The sequence below is a fragment of the Danio rerio genome, chromosome 19, assembly GCF_052040795.2.
Source record: "Danio rerio strain M-AB ecotype USA chromosome 19, GRCz13ab, whole genome shotgun sequence".
NCBI classification, from domain to species: Eukaryota; Metazoa; Chordata; class Actinopteri; order Cypriniformes; family Danionidae; genus Danio; species Danio rerio.
This window is the reverse complement of record NC_141039.2, coordinates 24,087,501-24,108,870: the sequence shown is the minus strand read 5'-3', so window position 1 is coordinate 24,108,870 and position 21,370 is coordinate 24,087,501. Positions and strand designations below refer to the sequence as shown.

At 37.9% G+C, this 21,370-nt stretch overlaps 2 protein-coding genes and 2 long non-coding RNA genes across 12 annotated transcripts in view; 3 read left to right on the top strand and 1 right to left on the bottom strand.

Moving 5' to 3' along the window:
* LOC147832549 (uncharacterized) overlaps window positions 1–21,370 on the top strand; it is a 98,095-nt gene that overhangs the window by 43,139 nt on the left and 33,586 nt on the right. For 3 of the 9 annotated variants that reach the window (XR_015516753.1, XR_015516750.1, XR_015516751.1), the window contains one exon: window positions 5,479–5,642. The exons of the other annotated variants lie outside the window; for them this stretch is intronic. The gene's annotated coding sequence lies outside the window, so the exon portion shown is untranslated. The remainder of the gene's footprint in view (window positions 1–5,478; window positions 5,643–21,370) is intronic. 9 annotated transcript variants of the gene reach the window in all.
* On the bottom strand, window positions 637–1,721 carry LOC147839592 (uncharacterized). Its single transcript, XR_015516785.1, has 2 exons — window positions 1,672–1,721; window positions 637–961 (listed from the first exon to the last, which is right to left on the bottom strand). It is a non-coding gene; the product is annotated as an uncharacterized LOC147839592 (long non-coding RNA).
* On the top strand, window positions 1,944–3,680 carry LOC147839591 (uncharacterized). Its single transcript, XR_015516792.1, has 2 exons — window positions 1,944–1,990; window positions 2,879–3,680. It is a non-coding gene; the product is annotated as an uncharacterized LOC147839591 (long non-coding RNA).
* Window positions 14,462–21,370, top strand: part of LOC141379074 (uncharacterized) — a 6,912-nt gene continuing 3 nt past the window's right edge. Inside the window, exons 1-2 of the mRNA XM_087295672.1 lie at window positions 14,462–14,836; window positions 14,905–21,370. The exon at window positions 14,905–21,370 is cut by the window's right edge and continues 3 nt beyond it. Coding sequence (XP_087151798.1) covers window positions 14,820–14,836; window positions 14,905–18,748 — 3,861 coding nt within the window. The 5' untranslated portion in view covers window positions 14,462–14,819 and the 3' untranslated portion in view covers window positions 18,749–21,370. The remainder of the gene's footprint in view (window positions 14,837–14,904) is intronic.

Here is a 21,370-nt window from a genome sequence, read left to right as displayed (position 1 = left end):
AATACCACATTTGAGGGTTGTAAATTAAAGTGAAGCTTTGTTCCTCTCTTGTTACCTGTAGTTAAAGGGTAAATACAACATTTGTTCCCCCCTTGTTCCCTTTAGTTTACAATGTAAAATCTTGAAGGCAGTAAAATAAATATACAAACACACAATATATTTCTTCTTTACTTTGTAACCTTTATTTTAATAAATAAGCATTTTAAAAGACTTCATATTAATCAAACATTGTCTTGTCTATCATTGCCTATACTCATTCATTTTCTCTTCGGCTTTGTCCTTTTGTTAATCTGGGGTCGCCACAGTGGAATAAACCACCATCTTATCCAGCATATGTTTTACGCAGTGGATGCCCTTCCAGCTGCAACCCATCTCTGGGAAACATCCATACACACTCACTCACACGCATTCACTACGGACAATTTAGTCTACCCAATTCACCTGTACCGCATGTTTTTGGACTGTGAGGGAAACCGGAGCACCCGGAGGAAACCCACGCGAACGCAGGGAGAACTCCATGCAGAAACCTTCTTGATGTGAGGAAACAGCACTACCTACTGTGCCACCGTGTTGCCACCCAGCTGCAACCCATCACTGGGAAACATCCATACATACTCATTCACACACATACACTACGGACAATTTTACCTTACCCAATGTCACCACATATTTTTGGACTTGTGGGAGCACCCGGAGGAAACCCACGCTAACATGGGGAGAACATGCAAACTCCACACAGAAATGCCAACTGACCCAGCCGAGGCTCGAACCAGCGACCTTCTTGCTGTGAGGCGATTGTGCTACCCACTGCGCCTGCCTATACTCAAACAGCAAAATAACACATTATTTCCTTCCCCCTTTTTTCTGGCATCTCTTGCTTGGCTTCCTCTTCTGCTCTTCTCAGCTTCCACTGAGGACTCTGATGGTGAGTAGCTGATGAAATCCCATGGGTCTTGCTGCTCTGCATTTATATAAAATATATAAACAGACAGAAAGGCTTTTAGTAAGCTATAGACATGTTTATTTTCCTGTTTAATGTGTGTGTAGTGGTTGTCCAACAATTTCACACACTAAACATTTACAGATACCATACAGACACTATACATTACTATCAAACAAAAGTACTATCATCAGATCATATTGGAGATTGTGATCATTTATAGTGATAATAATTAAAGCGCAGAGGGGAAAAGGCTTAAATAGTAGGCTACTGTGCTAAAGTCCTAGGCAAACGTTACTAGTAATTGGGTGGGTGGGGGGGAGGGGGGGGGGGGCTATTGATATATCAAACTGGCATGCTACAGAAAATATCAATTTACATTTCCAAACATTAATTTTGTCATTAACTTTGCTGTAATTAACGTATAAAGGGAGAAAATCGTCTGCACAGTCAGTATGACAACAGCCACAGAGATCTGACCTGCTCATCATCCAGTCTTTCTGGAATGACATGAAGAAACTAAATCCATAGGAACTTTGGCAACATTTCTAAGATGTGCAAACTAAACGACAGTAAACATTGGTAAATATTCGCTGCTGGCCGTTTAGATTCGGCCATGAACTAACGTTAATGTTACGCTAAAAACAAATGAAACAAAATAAATATAATCTGGTTAATGCACAATTTCTAATCGTAACAATCGCCTTATTTACTGACAACGATTTACTCACATGTGTTACATGGTGACAAGACGGAGCAATTCCAAACGTCCCAAAAGTCTGAGCAAAACCTCGTGGCGTGCTGCTGCAGTTTGATTCGGATCTTTAGAGGCTTCTTGATTCACAACTCGTTTGAATCAACGAATCAGTAGGCGCGTACCTGAAGTGATACAATATCGCGAGATGGATTCAAATGCACACGGAGCTGTCTGTTGTTCTCGCGATGTTTTGATGTCACACTGATCGGTTTGTTGAAGACGAATCGATTCAACTCTCCGTCCTCCATTCCCAGAATTTCCTGTTCACGGCAGTACAAGGACGGCAGCGCGAGGTACATAAAACAAGTATTTTTATGACGTTATGTACATAGAAGTGTTTGTTTAGGTTTTTGTTTATATCTGATGTTTGTACCTATTTTTAACAATTACACCCTTTTCACAACACTGTTATGACGCGTTTAACGATCATCAGGATCTAAAATCCTTGAGTTTTTTATATGATATTTTTTATAAAATAACATTTATTTGTATCTACGTATGCACTATATAATATGATTACATGTGCGAGGTGTTTCAAACAGTGTCTATGGTCATGAGTAAATTAGAAGTTATTCTCTCTTCTTGCTGGCGTTATCAGTTTCACACTATATTTTTATTTTTCTAATTGTCGAGACAACACCATCGTAAAGTTTTCATTTTATTTGAGCAAAGAAGATTGTAAAAAAAATGTGTTGTACTTTCCCATTCACTGCTGAAATGTAAAAAGGGTCCATAACAGTACATCAACCATATTATGTTATCTTTCACTTTATTTAGGACTAATGATGGGTTAAGACATGTACTTTAATCAAAAACTAACCTTAGGGGTAGTTCACCCAAACGTTACATTTACTTACCATTTAATGAGTGACACAGAATTTAAATATGTACACTGAACTGCAAATAATCTTTACTTCAAAGTCTATACTGCCTGCACATATATTTAAGCCTTTTCCCCTCTGCGCTTTAATTATTATCACTATAAATGATTACAATCTCCAATATGATCTGATGATAGTACTTTTGTTTGATAGTAATGTATAGTGTCTGTATGGTATCTGTAAATGTTTAGTGTGTGAAATTGTTGGACAACCACTACACACACATTAAACAGGAAAATAAACATGTCTATAGCTTACTAAAAGCCTTTCTGTCTGTTTATATATTTTATATAAATGCAGAGCAGCAAGACCCATGGGATTTCATCAGCTACTCACCATCAGAGTCCTCAGTGGAAGCTGAGAAGAGCAGAAGAGGAAGCCAAGCAAGAGATGCCAGAAAAAAGGGGGAAGGAAATAATGTGTTATTTTGCTGTTTGAGTATAGGCAGGCGCAGTGGGTAGCACAATCGCCTCACAGCAAGAAGGTCGCTGGTTCGAGCCTCGGCTGGGTCAGTTGGCATTTCTGTGTGGAGTTTGCATGTTCTCCCCATGTTAGCGTGGGTTTCCTCCGGGTGCTCCCACAAGTCCAAAAATATGTGGTGACATTGGGTAAGGTAAAATTGTCCGTAGTGTATGTGTGTGAATGAGTATGTATGGATGTTTCCCAGTGATGGGTTGCAGCTGGGTGGCAACACGGTGGCACAGTAGGTAGTGCTGTTTCCTCACATCAAGAAGGTTTCTGCATGGAGTTCTCCCTGCGTTCGCGTGGGTTTCCTCCGGGTGCTCCGGTTTCCCTCACAGTCCAAAAACATGCGGTACAGGTGAATTGGGTAGACTAAATTGTCCGTAGTGAATGCGTGTGAGTGAGTGTGTATGGATGTTTCCCAGAGATGGGTTGCAGCTGGAAGGGCATCCACTGCGTAAAACATATGCTGGATAAGATGGTGGTTTATTCCACTGTGGCGACCCCAGATTAACAAAAGGACAAAGCCGAAGAGAAAATGAATGAGTATAGGCAATGATAGACAAGACAATGTTTGATTAATATGAAGTCTTTTAAAATGCTTATTTATTAAAATAAAGGTTACAAAGTAAAGAAGAAATATATTGTGTGTTTGTATATTTATTTTACTGCCTTCAAGATTTTACATTGTAAACTAAAGGGAACAAGGGGGGAACAAATGTTGTATTTACCCTTTAACTACAGGTAACAAGAGAGGAACAAAGCTTCACTTTAATTTACAACCCTCAAATGTGGTATTTACCCTGTAAGTACAGGTAACAAGGAGGTAACAAGAGAGGAACAAAGCTTCACTTTAATTTACAACCCTCAAATGTGGTATTTACCCTGTAAGTACAGGTAACAAGGAGGTAACAAGAGAGGAACAAAGCTTCACTTTAATTTACAACCCTCAAATGTGGTATTTACCCTGTAAGTACAGGTAACAAGGAGGTAACAAGAGAGGAACAAAGCTTCACTTTAATTTACAACCCTCAAATGTGGTATTTACCCTGTAAGTACAGGTAACAAGGAGGTAACAAGAGAGGAACAAAGCTTCACTTTAATTTACAACCCTCAAATGTGGTATTTACCCTGTAAGTACAGGGAACAAGGAGGTAACAAGAGAGGAACAAAGCTTCACTTTAATTTACAACCCTCAAATGTGGTATTTACCCTGTAAGTACAGGGAACAAGGAGGGAACAAATACTGTATTTACCCTTTAACTACAGGGAACAAAGAGGGAAGAAGCTGAACTTTAACACACTAGTGTATACTTGAACACTAAGAACAGAGTAAACTACAGCAGCAGTTTTTATTGATTGAAGACCAAATTACTAGATTTTTCTATAAAGCATCAGCTATACATTTACTGAAATGCAACAGTTAGCCCCCCTGTGCAACAGCAGTAAAGATGCGAGCCTGTTTTAATCTGCATTGAACCCTGACGGTAGGCCTATGTCATGCAAAGTTATTTGTTGATAGTGAGTTATGGAGACATTGATGGCTTTGGTGAGATCGACGAGTAAACATAAGGTAAGTAGTGTATGGAAATATATTTTATATTGAATTGCAGATTTAAAATACATACAGTATACAATAAGGGTTCATAATTTCACAGGTTGTAAACCTTTTATTCATTAAACACCCCATATAAAACCCAAGCACTGAATAAGAGTACTAATGTACTCACGCAGGTGCATATATAGTACATTTGCAGATAGCAATAGGTTGTCACCATCCTTGCATAATTCTTTATATGTATACAATACTTGAAGAAATGTACATCGTAAACTTAATATACTTCTTTGCGTGATGGATATCTTATTGTTACTCCCCTTTTACGCAAACATTATGGTTTGTTCTTTTGCAATTTAAAGAAAAGTACAACGTTATTTCACTGTACTTACGCGGTACCTTTTATGCTAAATATCTGGTTGTTACCCCCTTATTACCCGAGCATTACAGTTTGTTCCCTTATACTTACGTAAACGTTATTTATACTTACACTATAGGTACAGAAAAGTACACCGTTATTTCACTGTACTTACGCGGTAATTTTCGTGATGAACATCTGGTTGTTACCCCTTTTTACCCAAGCATTACGGTTTGTTCCCTTATACCTACACATACGTTCATTATACTTACACAGTACGTACAGAAAAGTACACTGTAATTTCACTGTACTTACGCGGTACTTTGCGGGTTGTAAAAGAAAGCGTTACCGAGGCTGCCGATTTACTATTTGACCGATTGACTGACCCGCCAACCCACTTCCCTAAACCCGACTAACAATGTTCAAAAGCAATCCACAAAAAGAAAAGCCCTTATCTGATTTAACCAGATTTTCAGATTTTACCACATTTTCACCTACTTATATACTTGATTATTTTATTTTTAGGATTATGTTGTGGTCTTACCTGCTTTCTGGAACCAATCTTTGCTGGACTCGGACCCCGTCATCGTGGTCAACTACTCTCTGAGTCTCAAGTCCGCCTACATACATTGCGAGCAAACTGTCCAGCTGTTCTAATTGGTAACAGCAAGAAAGTCATCCATATGAAGGTAAGAAGTCAGATGGAAATGCAAAAAGGAACGGTGTCATACCGCCATGTACATGTAGTTCATTTTAAAGACAAAATTCAGCCATTTGTTCTTCTGGCTACATAACTTGTGATCTCCAACAATTTATATAGGGCTACGTTTTCAGAATGAGCCTATGTTGAAATTTCTAAATGCAATGATAATTTTTGAATAACTAAAAAAATTTTTCATTTAAAAATGTAAAATGTATGAATATCTTATCCTTTACCATTACAGCTCCATAAAATGCAGTATGTGACTGCCCATTTTAAACACAGATAAAGTGTCTAGTAAACCTATTTTTATTCAATCAAAAAACAGAAACCCAAGACTTCAGAATTGTTTCTCCAAATTGTCAATGTCAGTGTCAGTTTTATTTATATAGCACTATTAAACACAGAGGTTGACCAAGGTGCTGCACAAACACATCACAACAAAGAAAAATTTTAAATTATAGTAATAATTGAGTAATATGAATAATAATTCATTGATACAATGCCAAAGTAAAGAGGTAAGTTTTCAACCTAGATTTAAAAACAAACAGAGATGAAACAGATCTAATACAGAGGGGCAGAGCATTCAACAACTTAGGACCAGCTACTGCTAAAGCACGGTCACCTCTTCATTTCAGCCTCGACTTAGGGATACATCAAAATCTCTGGTTAGATGAGCAAAGAGACCGACCAGGCTGATGATCACTCAACATGTCTGACAGATAAAAAAGTGCCAGTCCATTTAGAGATTTATAAACCAAGACAAGAATTTAGAAAAATGACTCTACAGTGCACAGGCAACCAGTGCGAAGAGTGCAAATCTGGTGTAATGTGGTCATGTTTTTTGGTACCGGTTAAAAGCCTTGCAGCAGCATTTTAACTAATTGTAAACTGGATAAGGTTGTCTGACTAATCCCAAAGTATAGTGAGTTACAGTAGTCCAACCTATTGGTTATAAAAACATTGATTATTTTTTAGAATAGATTTAATTGTTTTGAAGGGTTGAAGTTTAAAAAAGAAGGATTTAATCACTGCATTTATCTGTTTGTCAAATCTCAAGCCATTATTCAGAATAAAACCATATTTTTAAACCAGGGCTTCATTTAAAAACTGGATTTTTCAAGATGAACTATAGGAGCTCTGGAAGAGTTTGACGTCCCCAACAGATATATTTCAGTCTTACTCTCATTAAAGTCTAGAACATTCAGATACAACCAGGGTTTTACATCCTACAAGCATAACATAAGAGTCTCTAGCCCACTTGAATTTGGTTTTAAAGGCAGGTAGATTTTGGGTGTCATCCACATAATCAATTTCTGCATAATCAAATAAAAAGCATAACCATAAAACTCACTAAATTCAACCATAAAAACTTACTAAATCAAATAGTTAAGTGGTCCTTTAAGCTGACCGGGTGTCACTAGCCAATCTAGAGGCTGTGTACACCAGGCAGCTAAAGAGAATCACAAATTCAATTTTAAAGGGCCATGAAACCCCCTCGTTTCAGCAGGGTGTTTTCACACCTCTACTTTGGAAAAAGTCAGAAAAGTGGGCGTGTCCAGCTCTGTTTAGGGGGGAGTGTCGGAGGAACTAAAGTAGGATAGTGTGGGAGTGTCTATTTGGGCACGCGCGAGTTTCAGTCAAAATACACACACATGAGACAGTGATGGTGTTTAACCTACATGGACATCTGTAGTCGAATTATTTGCCAAATTATTAAATGTTGGACTTTAATTGCAGTTTGGCTTTTTCATTCAGGGAATTCATTCATGCCCCTCGCGACAAACGCGATATTTGATTCGAGGATCTGCTCTAAGCGTGTATTTTTCATGCAATGTTTGATACCGCACGGCGAATGAGAGAAAAAAAACTCTGCATTTCCCGGAAACTTAGATGCACACGGCAGGTAGCGTCAGAAAGCCGCGTGTGTTATTCCGGTCACAAAATGCGGTGCTATGTTTGCACTCAGTGCAATAGTTAACTTAATTCAATACGAACAAACTGAATAAACAAAGAGCACTGGTCGCTCACTTACCAAATCTGTAGAGACAGAACAATCACCAGCAACAAGAGCCGCGTAATTATGAAGAGAAGACTAACGTTACAAGCGAATCCGGATTTCAGCGTTTGCAGATGAGAACATCTCTCAGGTAAACAATGTTCCTCCTTAGACACGTAAGTTATTGTTGTCGAGCGTCGCGTACACTGTAATCCACACGTGATCCAGATGAGCTCTCACAGAGAGAAAATGAAAACGAAACTTAATGGTAGCAAACTATAAAAGCAACACTTCACTCTTGTTTTGCCAACACAACGTGGCGTCTCTGGGGCGTAAACACGGTGACACTAATGAATATTAATGAAGTTGCACAATAGAGCGCGCTGATTGGTTTGAACCAAGCCTTACTCATGCATTAATGCATCACACTGTAAGACGTAATAAGACTCACTCTGGCACAGACGCCCAGTCTGCACGCTGGAATACAGGCTATTATGTCATGACTGTGACGCAGCTTCAAAAATTAGTTTCAAACAGGAAGTACGAATTTGCTTGAAATAACGCAAAAACAACCAATTTACACTTTTTTTGTGAAATATATAGGTGTCCTAATAGTGTTTTTAGCAGTGTGGGACACATATACGACTGTCAACAGCTCAAAAAATGTGTTTTGGTGTTTCGTGACCCTTTAAGTGCTCATCTCCTACACTCAGTTTCAGCTCATTCCTTCTGGTCGCAGGTTTCTTGTATTAAGCTGTTGAACGAAACAATACAAAAATAGTTTCATACCAGCAGCCATTAGACATTTAAATAAGTCATAGACTAAAGCAGAAATGTTTTGGTGACTTGTATATTTTAGATCATTTTACACATTTACTTGGGGGGGGGGTACACTTAAAGTGATTATTTATTCTTTATGTTTACGGTTTATGTCTTAATGTTCATTTGTTGTTGTTACTGTGAAAGTTCCTTTGTGTGGCACTGTTGTGGGATGAGGACTCTGGACTGCAAACCCAATCTACCTTCGGGTATAAACAAAGTAACCTACCTACCTAACCAAATTGTCATTTGTATGTCTGTAAATACCGTTCCATACTAATTTTTCTATCATAAACTATCTATTCATGCAAGCACAAAAGCATACTTTCCATCAATGTCGCTTTAGGTTTTTGATCCTGAAAAGTGAGAGTTATTTAATCAATGTCTGTGTAGCTGGGCGATCTAAAATCATTTCAGGGAAGTAATGAATACAACTCAGCCATACAACATCTGCGCAGACATGCCTAAACCCTGTGGACTTTCTATGCTCAATTTAACACCGACAGAATCATATCTCTCTCTCGGCCTCTCTCTCTGTCTCTCCTGCCATTTGTAATTGGCTGTGTCACTAAGCGCTCAAAATAACTAATCAGCGGTCATATATACAAAATTGGCCAGCGCTGAAGGTTTTTCGGAGTGTTTTTCTGCGGTTTCAGTCAAACAGCTTTAGTGACGTAAGCAGTCGCTAATGGGCTGGTGGATTAGGTGCAGAATGAGAAAGAGGTTAACAGATTAGCCCCATCGTTTTGATTGATTATCAGCACACGACTCTAATTAGAGTGATTATTAGGACCGAGGACTGGCTGCAGAGCAGGACGCGTCTCTGTGGGGACAGTGCTCAAGTACAGTGTCCTTAAATGGGGAATATGCTGCATTTTAAAGAGATTGCTTTTATCATTTTGAGATAAAAGTATCTTGCTGTTAGGTCCTGGCATATTTTTTTTTTTTTAATTTTGAAAGTTTTAAAATAATTATTGTTTTTAATATATTATATTATATTATATTATATTATATTATATTATATATATATATATATATATATATATATATATATATATATATATATATATATATATATATATAATTATTTATATATATATAATTATTTATATATATAATATATATATAAATATATTATTTAATTACTATTTAATTACTATCACTTGAATTCCATTTGAACTTGCTTTATTGATATGGCAAATATATTGATAGAGCATTTATAATGTTTACATTAATTGGAACATATGAAAGCTAGTTACATTTTTGTAATGATAACAAGTAACAATAAAAAAAAATTATAGTAATAATAATAATAATAATAAACAGTATTTAACAATCAACATTTTAAAAGTCAAATTTATTTATTTATTTATTTATTTATTTATTTATTTATTTATTTATTTATTTATTATTTATTTATTTATAACATATATAATTTACATCAAAACAACATAAAATACCCTACAATATCATACAACACATAAGACATACAACGAATATTGTCAATTACACAATTCAAATATTCGTCAATTAATAAATATTAGAAGAAAAAATATACAAGATGGAAAGACGATGGTTTCAGCATGAAAAACATTAATGATTATATTTTAATCTACAAATTCATATATTTATTAATATTATTACAAACACATTACACACAGAGAGACAGACACACACAGATGAAATTTTGAAAAATTGGTTTATGCAGTAGAATTCATTTATAACAATTCTCTCTTCCTCTCTCTCTCTCTCTCTCTCTCTGTGCGTGTGCGCATGTGCCTGAGCGAGTGTGTGGTGAGCGAGTGTTGGGAAAGTGCGGTGAGTTTGAATGGTTCTCTTTCTAACTTTTCTTTCTTTGTTTGTTGTTTGTATACGTGTGCTGTTGGTTAGTGTTTGTGAGTGTAGTGAGTTTACTCCCGGCGTGTTTTGTTGCCGGGAGGTATGGCGTCGTCAGGAGACGCAGTTTGTGAAAGTTTGACTCGGCGTCATGGAATTAAAATCATGTGTAAGGCCAGTGTGGAAGATTGTATTCTAGCGGTTGGCGAAGTAGTGGGATGTTCATCGGTGGTTTCAGCTTCTAGGATGAACAATGCGGTTGTTTTGTTTTTGAACACGATAGAAAAAACTAATGAGATTGTGCAAAAAGGAGTGGTGATAAATGATGAACTCATACCTGTACTTCCTCTTAGTAGTCCATCCAGGAAAATTATTGTGTCAAACATACCTCCGTTTGTTTCCGATGCATGCATTGCAAAAGAATTATCTTCTTTTGGCAAATTAGTTTCACCGATCAGGAAAATTGCTCTTGGGTGTAAATCACCCATGCTTAAACATGTGATGTCTTTTAGAAGACAAGTTTATATGATTCTGAAAGACAACAATGACGAATTAAACCTATCGTTTAATGTCAAAGTAGATGGGTTCAATTACACCATTTACGCAACATCCGAGAGCATAATGAAGTGCTTCGGGTGCGGAAAAATTGGGCATTTAATTCGATCGTGTACAAGTGGAGGTGAGACAGGTCAGGGAGACGTACAAGGCGAGTCTTCTGCGGCTGCGTCTGTCGCGGTAGATGCCGCTGCACCTGCGGCTGATGCTGCGGTCTCTGAGGAGAGAGGCGGGGGAGGTGCGGTGGCTCCTACTATGGCAGAGGTAGTAGCAGGCTCGTCTGCTGTTCAAACCTCAATTAATTCTAAGGATGACACAAGTAGCCAAAAGGCAACTTTTTCCACAGCTGGAACAGCTAAGGAAAGTGCAGGTGAAGGGATAGTGGAAATGGAAATTGAACCAGAGCAAATCTTTAAAATTCCTAATAAAAGAAAAAAAGTCAGTGAAAACAAAATGATCAAACAAGCAAAAAAAGACAAGAGTAAGGCTGATTATATAATATCAGATAACGATGCTGATTCTTCTGATTCCAGTTCTTCAGTTTATTCCTTTTCATCGCAAAATGAAAGTGAAAGTCAAACACAAAGATATACGGCTGAGGGAATCAAGAAATTTCTGAGGGAAACAAAATTTTTACCAAACGTGGAGGCTGAGGATTATTTTGAAGATGTTTCTGCTTTCGTGAAAGATGTAAAGATTCTGACTAGAGAAGGTGCATTCATAGACACAGAGGTTTATCGTCTAAGGAAATTAGTGGGTAAAGTAAAGAAAAAAAACCTCCTTAATGATGAAAAACCAGATTTGGTGTAATTTGTTCTTGGTTAAGGTTGCAGTATTTCTGATTGTTTCTTTTATTTTTAAAACATCATTTACTATGAGGGTGTTTAACATTGGAACTCTCAATTTAAATGGTGCTAGAGACAGTCAGAAAAGAATGTGTTTATTTGAATTCATAAAAATGAAACGCCTAGATGTCACGTTTATTCAAGAATCACATAGTGACAATCTTAATGAAATAAACTGGAAGAAAGATTGGGATGGTCAGATTTTTATGAGCCATTTGGCTTACAACAGTGGAGGAGTAGCTGTTTTGTTTTCTAAGACAGTGTCTCCACTGTCTGTTGAAACAGAAGAAATAGTTAAAGGCCGTTTTTTGAAAGTCAAAGTCAAGTTTGAACATGCAACAATGGTGTTTTTAAATATTTATGCTCCTAATAAAGGAGCTGAAAGAATAATTTTTTTAAAGAAGTTTTGTGATGTTATCAATAATGTAGATTCAGAAGATTTATTGTTTTTAGGTGGAGATTTTAATTGCACAGAAAATGATAAAATGGATAGAAATCATTTAGAACCACATAATGCTTCACAAAAAGAAATGAAGAATTTAGTACAAGTTTGTGATTTATGTGATGTGTGGAGAAATGTACATTTAAATGATAGACAATATACTTGGGTACATAGCAAAGATAACCAAATTTCTATGGCAAGACTTGACAGGTTCTATATGTTTAAGTTTCAAATAAATTATGTCAAAGATTGTCGTATAATTCCTGTTGGGTTTTCTGACCACTGTGCGGTTATTTGTAAGATTTTTGTCAATTCGGTGAAAGTAAAAAGTGCATACTGGCACTTTAATACATCACTTTTAAATGATGAAAATTTTAAAGAATTTTTTTCTGTTTTTTGGGAAAATTTTAAAAAACAAAAACAAATGTATTCTTCACTGCAACAATGGTGGGATTGCGGGAAAATACAAATTAAACAGTTATGTAAAGAGTACACTTTTAATGTTACTAAAGAAACAATGCGAGCAATGAAAGAGTTAGAAAAAAGTATAACAGAACTTTTAAATACAACAGCTTCTACAAATAATAGCACTGATTTTGAAGAAAGTAAAACTAAAAAAGATTTACTTGCAGATTTATTGAATGTAAAAGCAAAGGGTGCTTTAATTCGTTCTCGGTTTCAAAATATTTCAGAAATGGATGCACCTTCAAAATTTTTCTTCAATTTGGAAAAAAAGAATGGAAAAAGCCGATTAATACATTCACTAAAGTCTGAAACAGGAGAAGATATTACAGATTCTAGTAAGATTCGCAAATATGCAGTTAATTTTTATTCATCTTTATATAAATGTGAAGTATTACAGAGGGATGTTGAAAACTCAGTTTTTTTTGAAAATCTCTCTAAAGTTGATGATGAATCCAATGCAATGCTTGAGCTGCCTATATCACAAGATGAATTATATACAGTAATGATGAGCATGGAAAATGGCAAATCGCCTGGCATTGATGGAATTCCTGTTGATTTTTATAAAGTTTTATGGCCAGTGATTGGTGAAGATTTGTTTTTAGTTTTAAATGACAGTTTAAATAAAGGATCATTGCCTTTGAGTTGTAGAAGAGCAGTTATTACTCTTTTACCCAAAAAAGGAGATCTTCAAAAAATAGGTAACTGGAGACCTGTGTCACTTTTGTGTTCAGATTATAAAATTTTATCAAAGGCTTTAGCTGTAAGACTAAGTAAAGTACTGGACCAAATTATACAGCCTAATCAAAATTACTCTATACCAAATAGATCAATTTTTGATAATATTTTTTTAATTAGGGATGCGTTAGAAGTTGCTAAATTATTTGGCATTAATTGTGGATTGATCTCATTAGATCAAGAGAAAGCTTTTGATCGTGTTGAACATGAGTATTTGAAAAAAGTTTTAAAGGTTTTTGGTTTTAGTACTCATTTTATAAAAATGATTGAGGTAATGTATAGTAACATTCAAAGTGTACTCAAAATCAATGGTGGTTTAAGCGCTCCTTTTGATGTACAGAGAGGTGTTAGACAGGGTTGTGCTATGTCAGGAATGTTATATTCCATTGCCATTGAACCTCTTCTACACAGAATAAGAGCGGAATTAAAAGGTTTTTCTATACCCCACTGTAATGCTCAAGTGCAACTGTGATGGCCAGTGTGGTGGCCACACATTGAGAGTGAGGCATGCACACACACACACACACACACACACGTTATACTTATTCATTTAAGATTATTTATTGGTCACAATTTCAGTTATTGTGTTTATACATTTTCGTTTCATTCATATCTGATTTAAATAAGACTCATACACTTTCAGTTTCTCATTACCTTTCTTTATTTTCCACAGTACATTTATTACTATTTTGGGTGCACACAAAATCGGTTATCTGTACTGTATGTTTTGTTAATTTAGTTTTCTTTTGAGTTTAAGTTACCGTGCTGCAGTGCCGACGAGGAACAGAGTTTCCGGGTGTGGTCCGCCCAAGTAAAGGTCCGACGTGCCGCGAGATGCCGTCTTTTGGTTCCGCCTGCAGATACCATTGGCTTAATGGCTTGGAGGGAGAGCTCATGTTTGGTTTAGGTTCAATAATGATTTACAATGTTTGTTTATTCAGATTTATATTTAGCTTTGCCTTATTTATAATTTATTTAACTTATATTTAGATTTGTATTTAGATGTTTGGCTTAGTTTATTGTATTTGTAAATTGTATGTTTTTGTCTCCCCCTTCTTGTTTAATGTGGACTAGTCCCTGTGCTATAAATGTGGTCTGTCTTGTCATTTCATGGAGTTCTGTTTTTGGTTTAGACATGATTTGTTTGGTTTGAACTCAGTTTGTTTTCCTTGTTTAGTTTATTGTTCTTTCAATTGATTTAATTATTTAATTAATTTATATTTGAACTTTTTGTGAACCTTTTTGACTTTATTAAAAATAATTATTTTTGAAAATCTTCTTTTTTGTATGCCCCTTACTGTACGTGCTGGCTCGGTCCCTCACAAGTGGTGTCAGAAGTGGGATTTGCCAGTAGGGGGCATAGTTTTTTTCTTTGGTGAACTTTCTGGGCCATGAACCGAGGAGGACGGAGAGGAGCCCCAAAGGCTGTTTCAGTGGAGCAACTGGATGAAGTTGCACAAGAGCTGAAGGATGAAGAGTTACAGGAGGTGAGAGAATTTGATGTGGAGACTGAATGCACTGAACCAACAATAGCTGACTTGACAGGCTTGTTTAGAGCTCACATGGCAAAAATGGAGGCTCAGGAAGCACAAAGGATGGCAGAGCTGGCCCAGCAGGAACGCCGATTCAAAGCTCTCCATCATCAGTTTGGCCTGTTGCAGCTGGAGGTGCAGGCTCGCACAACTCCTGTTCCAAATACTTTGGTAGCATCTCAAGATGATTTGGATCACCCAGATGGGGGTGCTGGTCCAAGTAGGCCATTATCTCAGTCAAGTACCTGTCGGAGAGAGGGAGCTGAAGCCCGTGATACAGGTCAGTGCCAACTTAAAGAGCCTAAATTGGAAAAGTTGTCTGATGGTGATGATGTTGAGCATTTCCTAATTACTTTTGAGAGAATGGCAGCAGTTTGCCGATGGCCAAAAGAGGAGTGGGTATTTCATCTGATTCCCCTTCTGACGGGTAAGGCCCGGGCTGCTTATGTTCACATGGATGTTGATGAATCTTTGAATTATGATGAACTTAAATCTGCAGTATTAAGGAAATATGACATCAGTCGAGAAACCTACAGGCAGAGGTTTCGGTCTCTTGAAGTAGAACACCTTGAAAGCCCTAAAGAACTATATGTGAGGTTAAAAGAACTGTATGGTAAATGGATGCAGCCAAAAAGTAAGTCTATTGAAGAAATTGGTGAAGTGATCATTCTTGAACAATACTTGAGAATGTTGTCTCCAGAGCTACAGGTGTGGGTACGAGAACATGATCCACAGTCGGCTTCACAAGCGGCAACACTGGCAGATGTGTTTGTGGCAGCACGTCAGAGAAATCAGTCCTGGTGGTGGAAATCCAGCCGAGATGACCGGAGAGCAAATCCTCCACAGCAGTCTATGAGAAACTTCCCTGGTGCTGGTAAGCCTCCTGGAGGAGGGCCTGCATTTGTCAATGCTCCTAAGAATTATAGGAAAATGCCAATATGTTACCTATGTAATCAAGAAGGTCATACCAAGCCCATGTGCCCTAGAAATGTAATCAAGAATACTCACCTGTGTTATGTGCCCAGGCATCTTGCAAAGCCAGCCCCTAAAGCTGAACGCTCACCAGCAAGCACCACTGTTGAGTTTAATGGAAAGGAAATGATTGCTTTGGTTGATACCGGGAGTGATCAGACTTTGGTACACATGAAGTGCATTTCTCCAGCCCTCCTTCGCAACACCAACCTGAAGGCTGTCCGCTGTGTGCATGGTGACGAAAAGCTGCTACCCACCGCAGAGGTCTATCTAAAGGTGAGAGGTCAGACTTACTACTTGGAGGTTGGTGTAGCTGACAACCTACCTTTTCCTGTAGTCCTGGGGCAGGACCTGCCAGTACTGTGGGACTTATTGCAGCCACCATCCACCTGTAACATGGTTGTTACTCGAGCCCAGAGCCATATGAGAGACGAAAGTAAAGAGTTGCTTGCTACGCTACCATTCTTTGATGCAGAAATCAATGGCTCAACTAAACCTAGGAAATCCAGACGACAGAAACGGTTTGAGAAAATCCAATATAATGCTTCCGGAATGCCTGTTGATAAGTTTGCTGAATTCTCACCCAAATTTAAGCTGCCGGTCAACATTATGCAGATGCAACAAGAGGATGCCAGTCTTGTTCCTTATCTGGAGAGAGCAAAGCAGGAGGATGGAAAAACTGTTGATGGAGAGACAAAGGAAAGATTTTGTATGTACCAGGGTCTACTATATCGTCAGATGGGACAAGTGACACAACTGGTGGTACCACAGTGTGTCCGTGAAGTTATCCTTACTCTGGGTCACTCGATTCCTTGGGCTGGCCACCTGGGGAAACGTAAAACCATTGCCCGGATCAGAAAACACTTCTATTGGCCTGGTCTGAACTCAGAAGTAGCCCAGTACTGTAAAACCTCCCCTGAATGTCAAAAAGTGTCCTCTGACTGCCCAAGGCGGGTCCCTCTCCAACCACTGCCACTCATAGGCACTCCATTCGAACGACTGGGAATGGACATAGTTGGACCAGTGGAGAAAAGTCGTTCGGGTAACCGATTTATGCTTGTAGTGACTGACTATGCCACTAGGTATCCTGAAGTGTTTCCCTTAAGGTCAGTTAAGGCCAAGTACGTGGCTACCTGTCTAGTGCAACTGTTCTCCAGAGTTGGCTTTCCAAGTGAAATTCTAACCGATCAAGGGACTAATTTTATGTCGAATCTTCTGAAGCAGGTCTATAGGATGCTGGGCATCAAGAGTTTGAGAACCACTCCTTATCATCCCCAGACAGATGGGTTAACCGAAAGATTTAACCAGACGTTAAAGCAGATGCTACGCAAGTTTGTTGGTGAGTCTGGCACTGATTGGGATCAATGGCTCCCATATCTTCTGTTTGCCTACAGGGAAGTGCCACAAGCCTCCACTGGATTTTCCCCGTTTGAGTTGCTTTATGGTCATGAAGTCAAAGGTCCCTTAGCATTACTCCGAGAAGTTTGGGAGGGAAACCCACAGAGAAATGATGAAACTAATGTGGCATCCTATGTGATTCAGATGAGGGAACGTTTGCAAAAGATGTCTGCACTAGCTCAGTCTCATTTGGCAGAAGCTCAAACACGGCAGAAAACCTGGTACGATCAATCTGCTCGGGAGCGGCAGTTTAAGCCCGGTCAGAAGGTACTCGTGATGTTGCCCAGTCATGAAAGTAAGCTGCTTGCAAAATGGCAGGGGCCGTATGAAATTAAAAGGAAACTAGGTCCTACCACCTATGAAGTTGCTCTATTTGACCATGCTCATTCTACACGTACTCTGCATATAAATTTGCTTAAAGAATGGTTTCCTCGTCCTCCTGAATCTAGCCACAGCTTGATGATCCGGCAAGTCAAAGAAGAGGATGATTCTGAAGTATTTCTGCCTCAGTCAGCTCTAGGAGATGTGGATCTGAGTCACCTGTCCCCACAGCAACAGCATGAGGTGAGAGAAATTTGTTTACCAGAAGTCTTCTCAGAATACCCTGGCTTTACCACCTTGATTGAACATAATATTGAGTTGAAACCCGATGCTGTAGTTCGAAGAATGAGTTACAGGGTCCCTGAACGTCTCCAAGAAGCGCTGAAAGAGGAGGTGGATCTGATGCTGAGGCTGGGAATTATAGAACCCTCTAAAAGCGAATGGTGCCACCCTGTGGTCCTTGTTCCGAAAAAGGATGGGTCTATAAGGTTTTGTATAGACTTTCGTTACCTCAACTCCGTGACCAAGTTTGATGCTTACCCTACTCCACGAATCAGTGATCTCACTGATCGACTGGGCACCTCAAAGTTTCTAACCACCATTGATCTTTCAAAAGGTTATTGGCAGATTCCGTTGACTCCACAGTCCAGAGAACTCACTGCGTTTAAAACACCCTGGGGCCTATTCCATTTTAAGGTTCTAGCCTTTGGACTGCATGGGGCACCGGCCAGCTTCCAAAGACTAATGGACCAGGTACTGCGAGGACTACCATTTACAGCTGCTTATCTGGATGATATTGTGGTGTACAGTGACACATGGCAGCAACATCTGCAGCATCTCCAGGAAGTTCTGCAACGCCTTCAGGCAGCCGGCCTGACAGTTAACCCCCAAAAGTGTACCATTGCAAAGGCAGAGACAGAGTACTTGGGGTTTGTTATTGGTAAAGGGGTGCTCCGACCCCAGGTGGAGAAGGTACGGGCCATTGAAAAGTGTCCACAGCCACAAACCCGTAAGGAGTTAAGGTCCTTTTTGGGTATGGCTGGGTTTTATCACAGATTTATTCCCAACTTTTCTGGGCGGGCTGCAGTATTGACTGACATGGTTGGTTCAAGGAGTCCCAATCAGCTGAAGTGGACCCAAGAAACAGTGACATTCCCGAAGGGAGGGAGTATGTGATGGCCAGTGTGGTGGCCACACATTGAGAGTGAGGCATGCACACACACACACACACACACACACGTTATACTTATTCATTTAAGATTATTTATTGGTCACAATTTCAGTTATTGTGTTTATACATTTTCGTTTCATTCATATCTGATTTAAATAAGACTCATACACTTTCAGTTTCTCATTACCTTTCTTTATTTTCCCCAGTACATTTATTACTATTTTGGGTGCACACAAAATCGGTTATCTGTACTGTATGTTTTGTTAATTTAGTTTTCTTTTGAGTTTAAGTTACCGTGCTGCAGTGCCGACGAGGAACAGAGTTTCCTGGTGTGGTCCGCCCAAGTAAAGGTCCGACGTGCCGCGAGATGCCGTCTTTTGGTTCCGCCTGCAGATACCATTGGCTTAATGGCTTGGAGGGAGAGCTCATGTTTGGTTTAGGTTCAATAATGATTTACAATGTTTGTTTATTCAGATTTATATTTAGCTTTGCCTTATTTATAATTTATTTAACTTATATTTAGATTTGTATTTAGATGTTTGGCTTAGTTTATTGTATTTGTAAATTGTATGTTTTTGTCTCCCCCTTCTTGTTTAATGTGGACTAGTCCCTGTGCTATAAATGTGGTCTGTCTTGTCATTTCATGGAGTTCTGTTTTTGGTTTAGACATGATTTGTTTGGTTTGAACTCAGTTTGTTTTCCTTGTTTAGTTTATTGTTCTTTCAATTGATTTAATTATTTAATTAATTTATATTTGAACTTTTTGTGAACCTTTTTGACTTTATTAAAAATAATTATTTTTGAAAATCTTCTTTTTTGTATGCCCCTTACTGTACGTGCTGGCTCGGTCCCTCACAGCAACTTTCAGCATATGCAGATGATGTTATTGTTTTTATAACTAACACTGATGATGTAAGAAGACTGGAATGTATTATTAACAATTTTAAAAAGATTTCTTCTGCTAAAGTTAATTGGGAAAAAAGTGAAGCACTTCTCATAGGTGACTGGAAAAGAGACCCTCCCTTATTACCTGGAGGATTAAAATGGAAGAGGGGTTTTTTAAAATACCTTGGAGTTTACCTAGGTGAAAGTGACTTTGTTCAACAAAACTGGAACGGATTGCTTGAAAAAATTCAAAGTCGTTTACAGAAGTGGAAATGGTTGCTCCCACAACTTTCTTACAGAGGACGAACACTCATTATTAACAATTTGGTGAGTTCCTCTATGTGGCATAAACTTGCTTGTGTTGATCCACCTGCTGGACTCTTACCAAAAATTCAAGGAGAACTGGTCAACTTTTTTTGGGACAATTTGCACTGGACACCTCAAAGTGTTCTGTTTCTGCCAAGAGATGAAGGTGGCCAAGGGTTGGTGAATCTTGTGAGCAGGGGAGCCACATATAGACTACAATTTGTTCAGAAGTTGTTGTATGGGCCTGAAAATCTCGTGTGGAGGCCTTTAGCTCAATGCATCCTACGTGGAATAAATGGCTTGAATCTTCATGCGTCACTTTTTTTGACAGATAATGTGCATCTAGATCTGACTGGAATACCTTCTTTTTACAAAAGTATTTTTAAAGTATGGGGACTTTTTAAACATTCGCAGGCAGATTCAACAACATCTCTTTTCTGGCTGCTTGAAGAACCAGTACTTCTTGGCTGTCGCCTTGATGTAACAAAAGATGATACCCCAGGACTAAAAGAATTGCTTATTTCCAACAAAATGACCAAACTAAGAGACATTGTTGACAAGGCGGGTTTTGGACTAAGAGATGCAGAAAATGTTGCTTTATATATGGGAATTAGATCGGTGAGGTTTGTTACAAAATTTTTGAATGTTTTGAAAAGTTTTTTAAATGAAAAAGAAAAAAATTTAATTGAAGGTTACAGTCAAGGTATTATTTTCCCTAATGATCAAGATTGTTTCCCAGACATTAGACTTACACCTAAGATTGAAAATTCTGGGATTAATAGTCCATTGTTATGTTTTAAGGAAAATGGGAATGTTGATTTTAGTACAGTTAAAGGGAAAGTGCTTTATAAAAATATTGTGAAACTAAATAATAAGTGTACTTTAAAAGAGAGATCTGACACTGTGTGGAGAGATAAACTGTGTTTAGTAGAAGAAGAAAAACCAGAATGGAGAATATTGTATAAACCACCATTGAATAAAAGATCGGGGGATTTGCAGTGGAGAATTTTACACGGTGCTATAGCTGTTAATGCATTTGTGGCTAAAATAAATTCTAGTGTGAGTGATCAATGTCCGTTTTGTTTAGAAAGGGAAACAATTTTTCACTGTTTTATGTATTGTAAAAGACTTGCTCCTCTGTTTGATCTTTTAAATGTTTTAGTTTCTTTACTTGGTTTTTTATTTACGAAACAATGTTTTATATTAGGTTTTAAATATAAAAGACAAAACAAATATAAATGTCAATTATTGAATTTTATTTTTGGTCAAGCAAAATCAGCTATTTATATTACAAGAAAAAATGAAATAGAAAAGAGGAATGGTAAAAACATTGTAGTAGTTTTTAAAAACCTAGTAAAATCAAGAATTATTGTTGATTTTAATTACTATAAAATGATGAAAGCAATTAATGTGTTTAAAATTGAATGGTGTTGCGA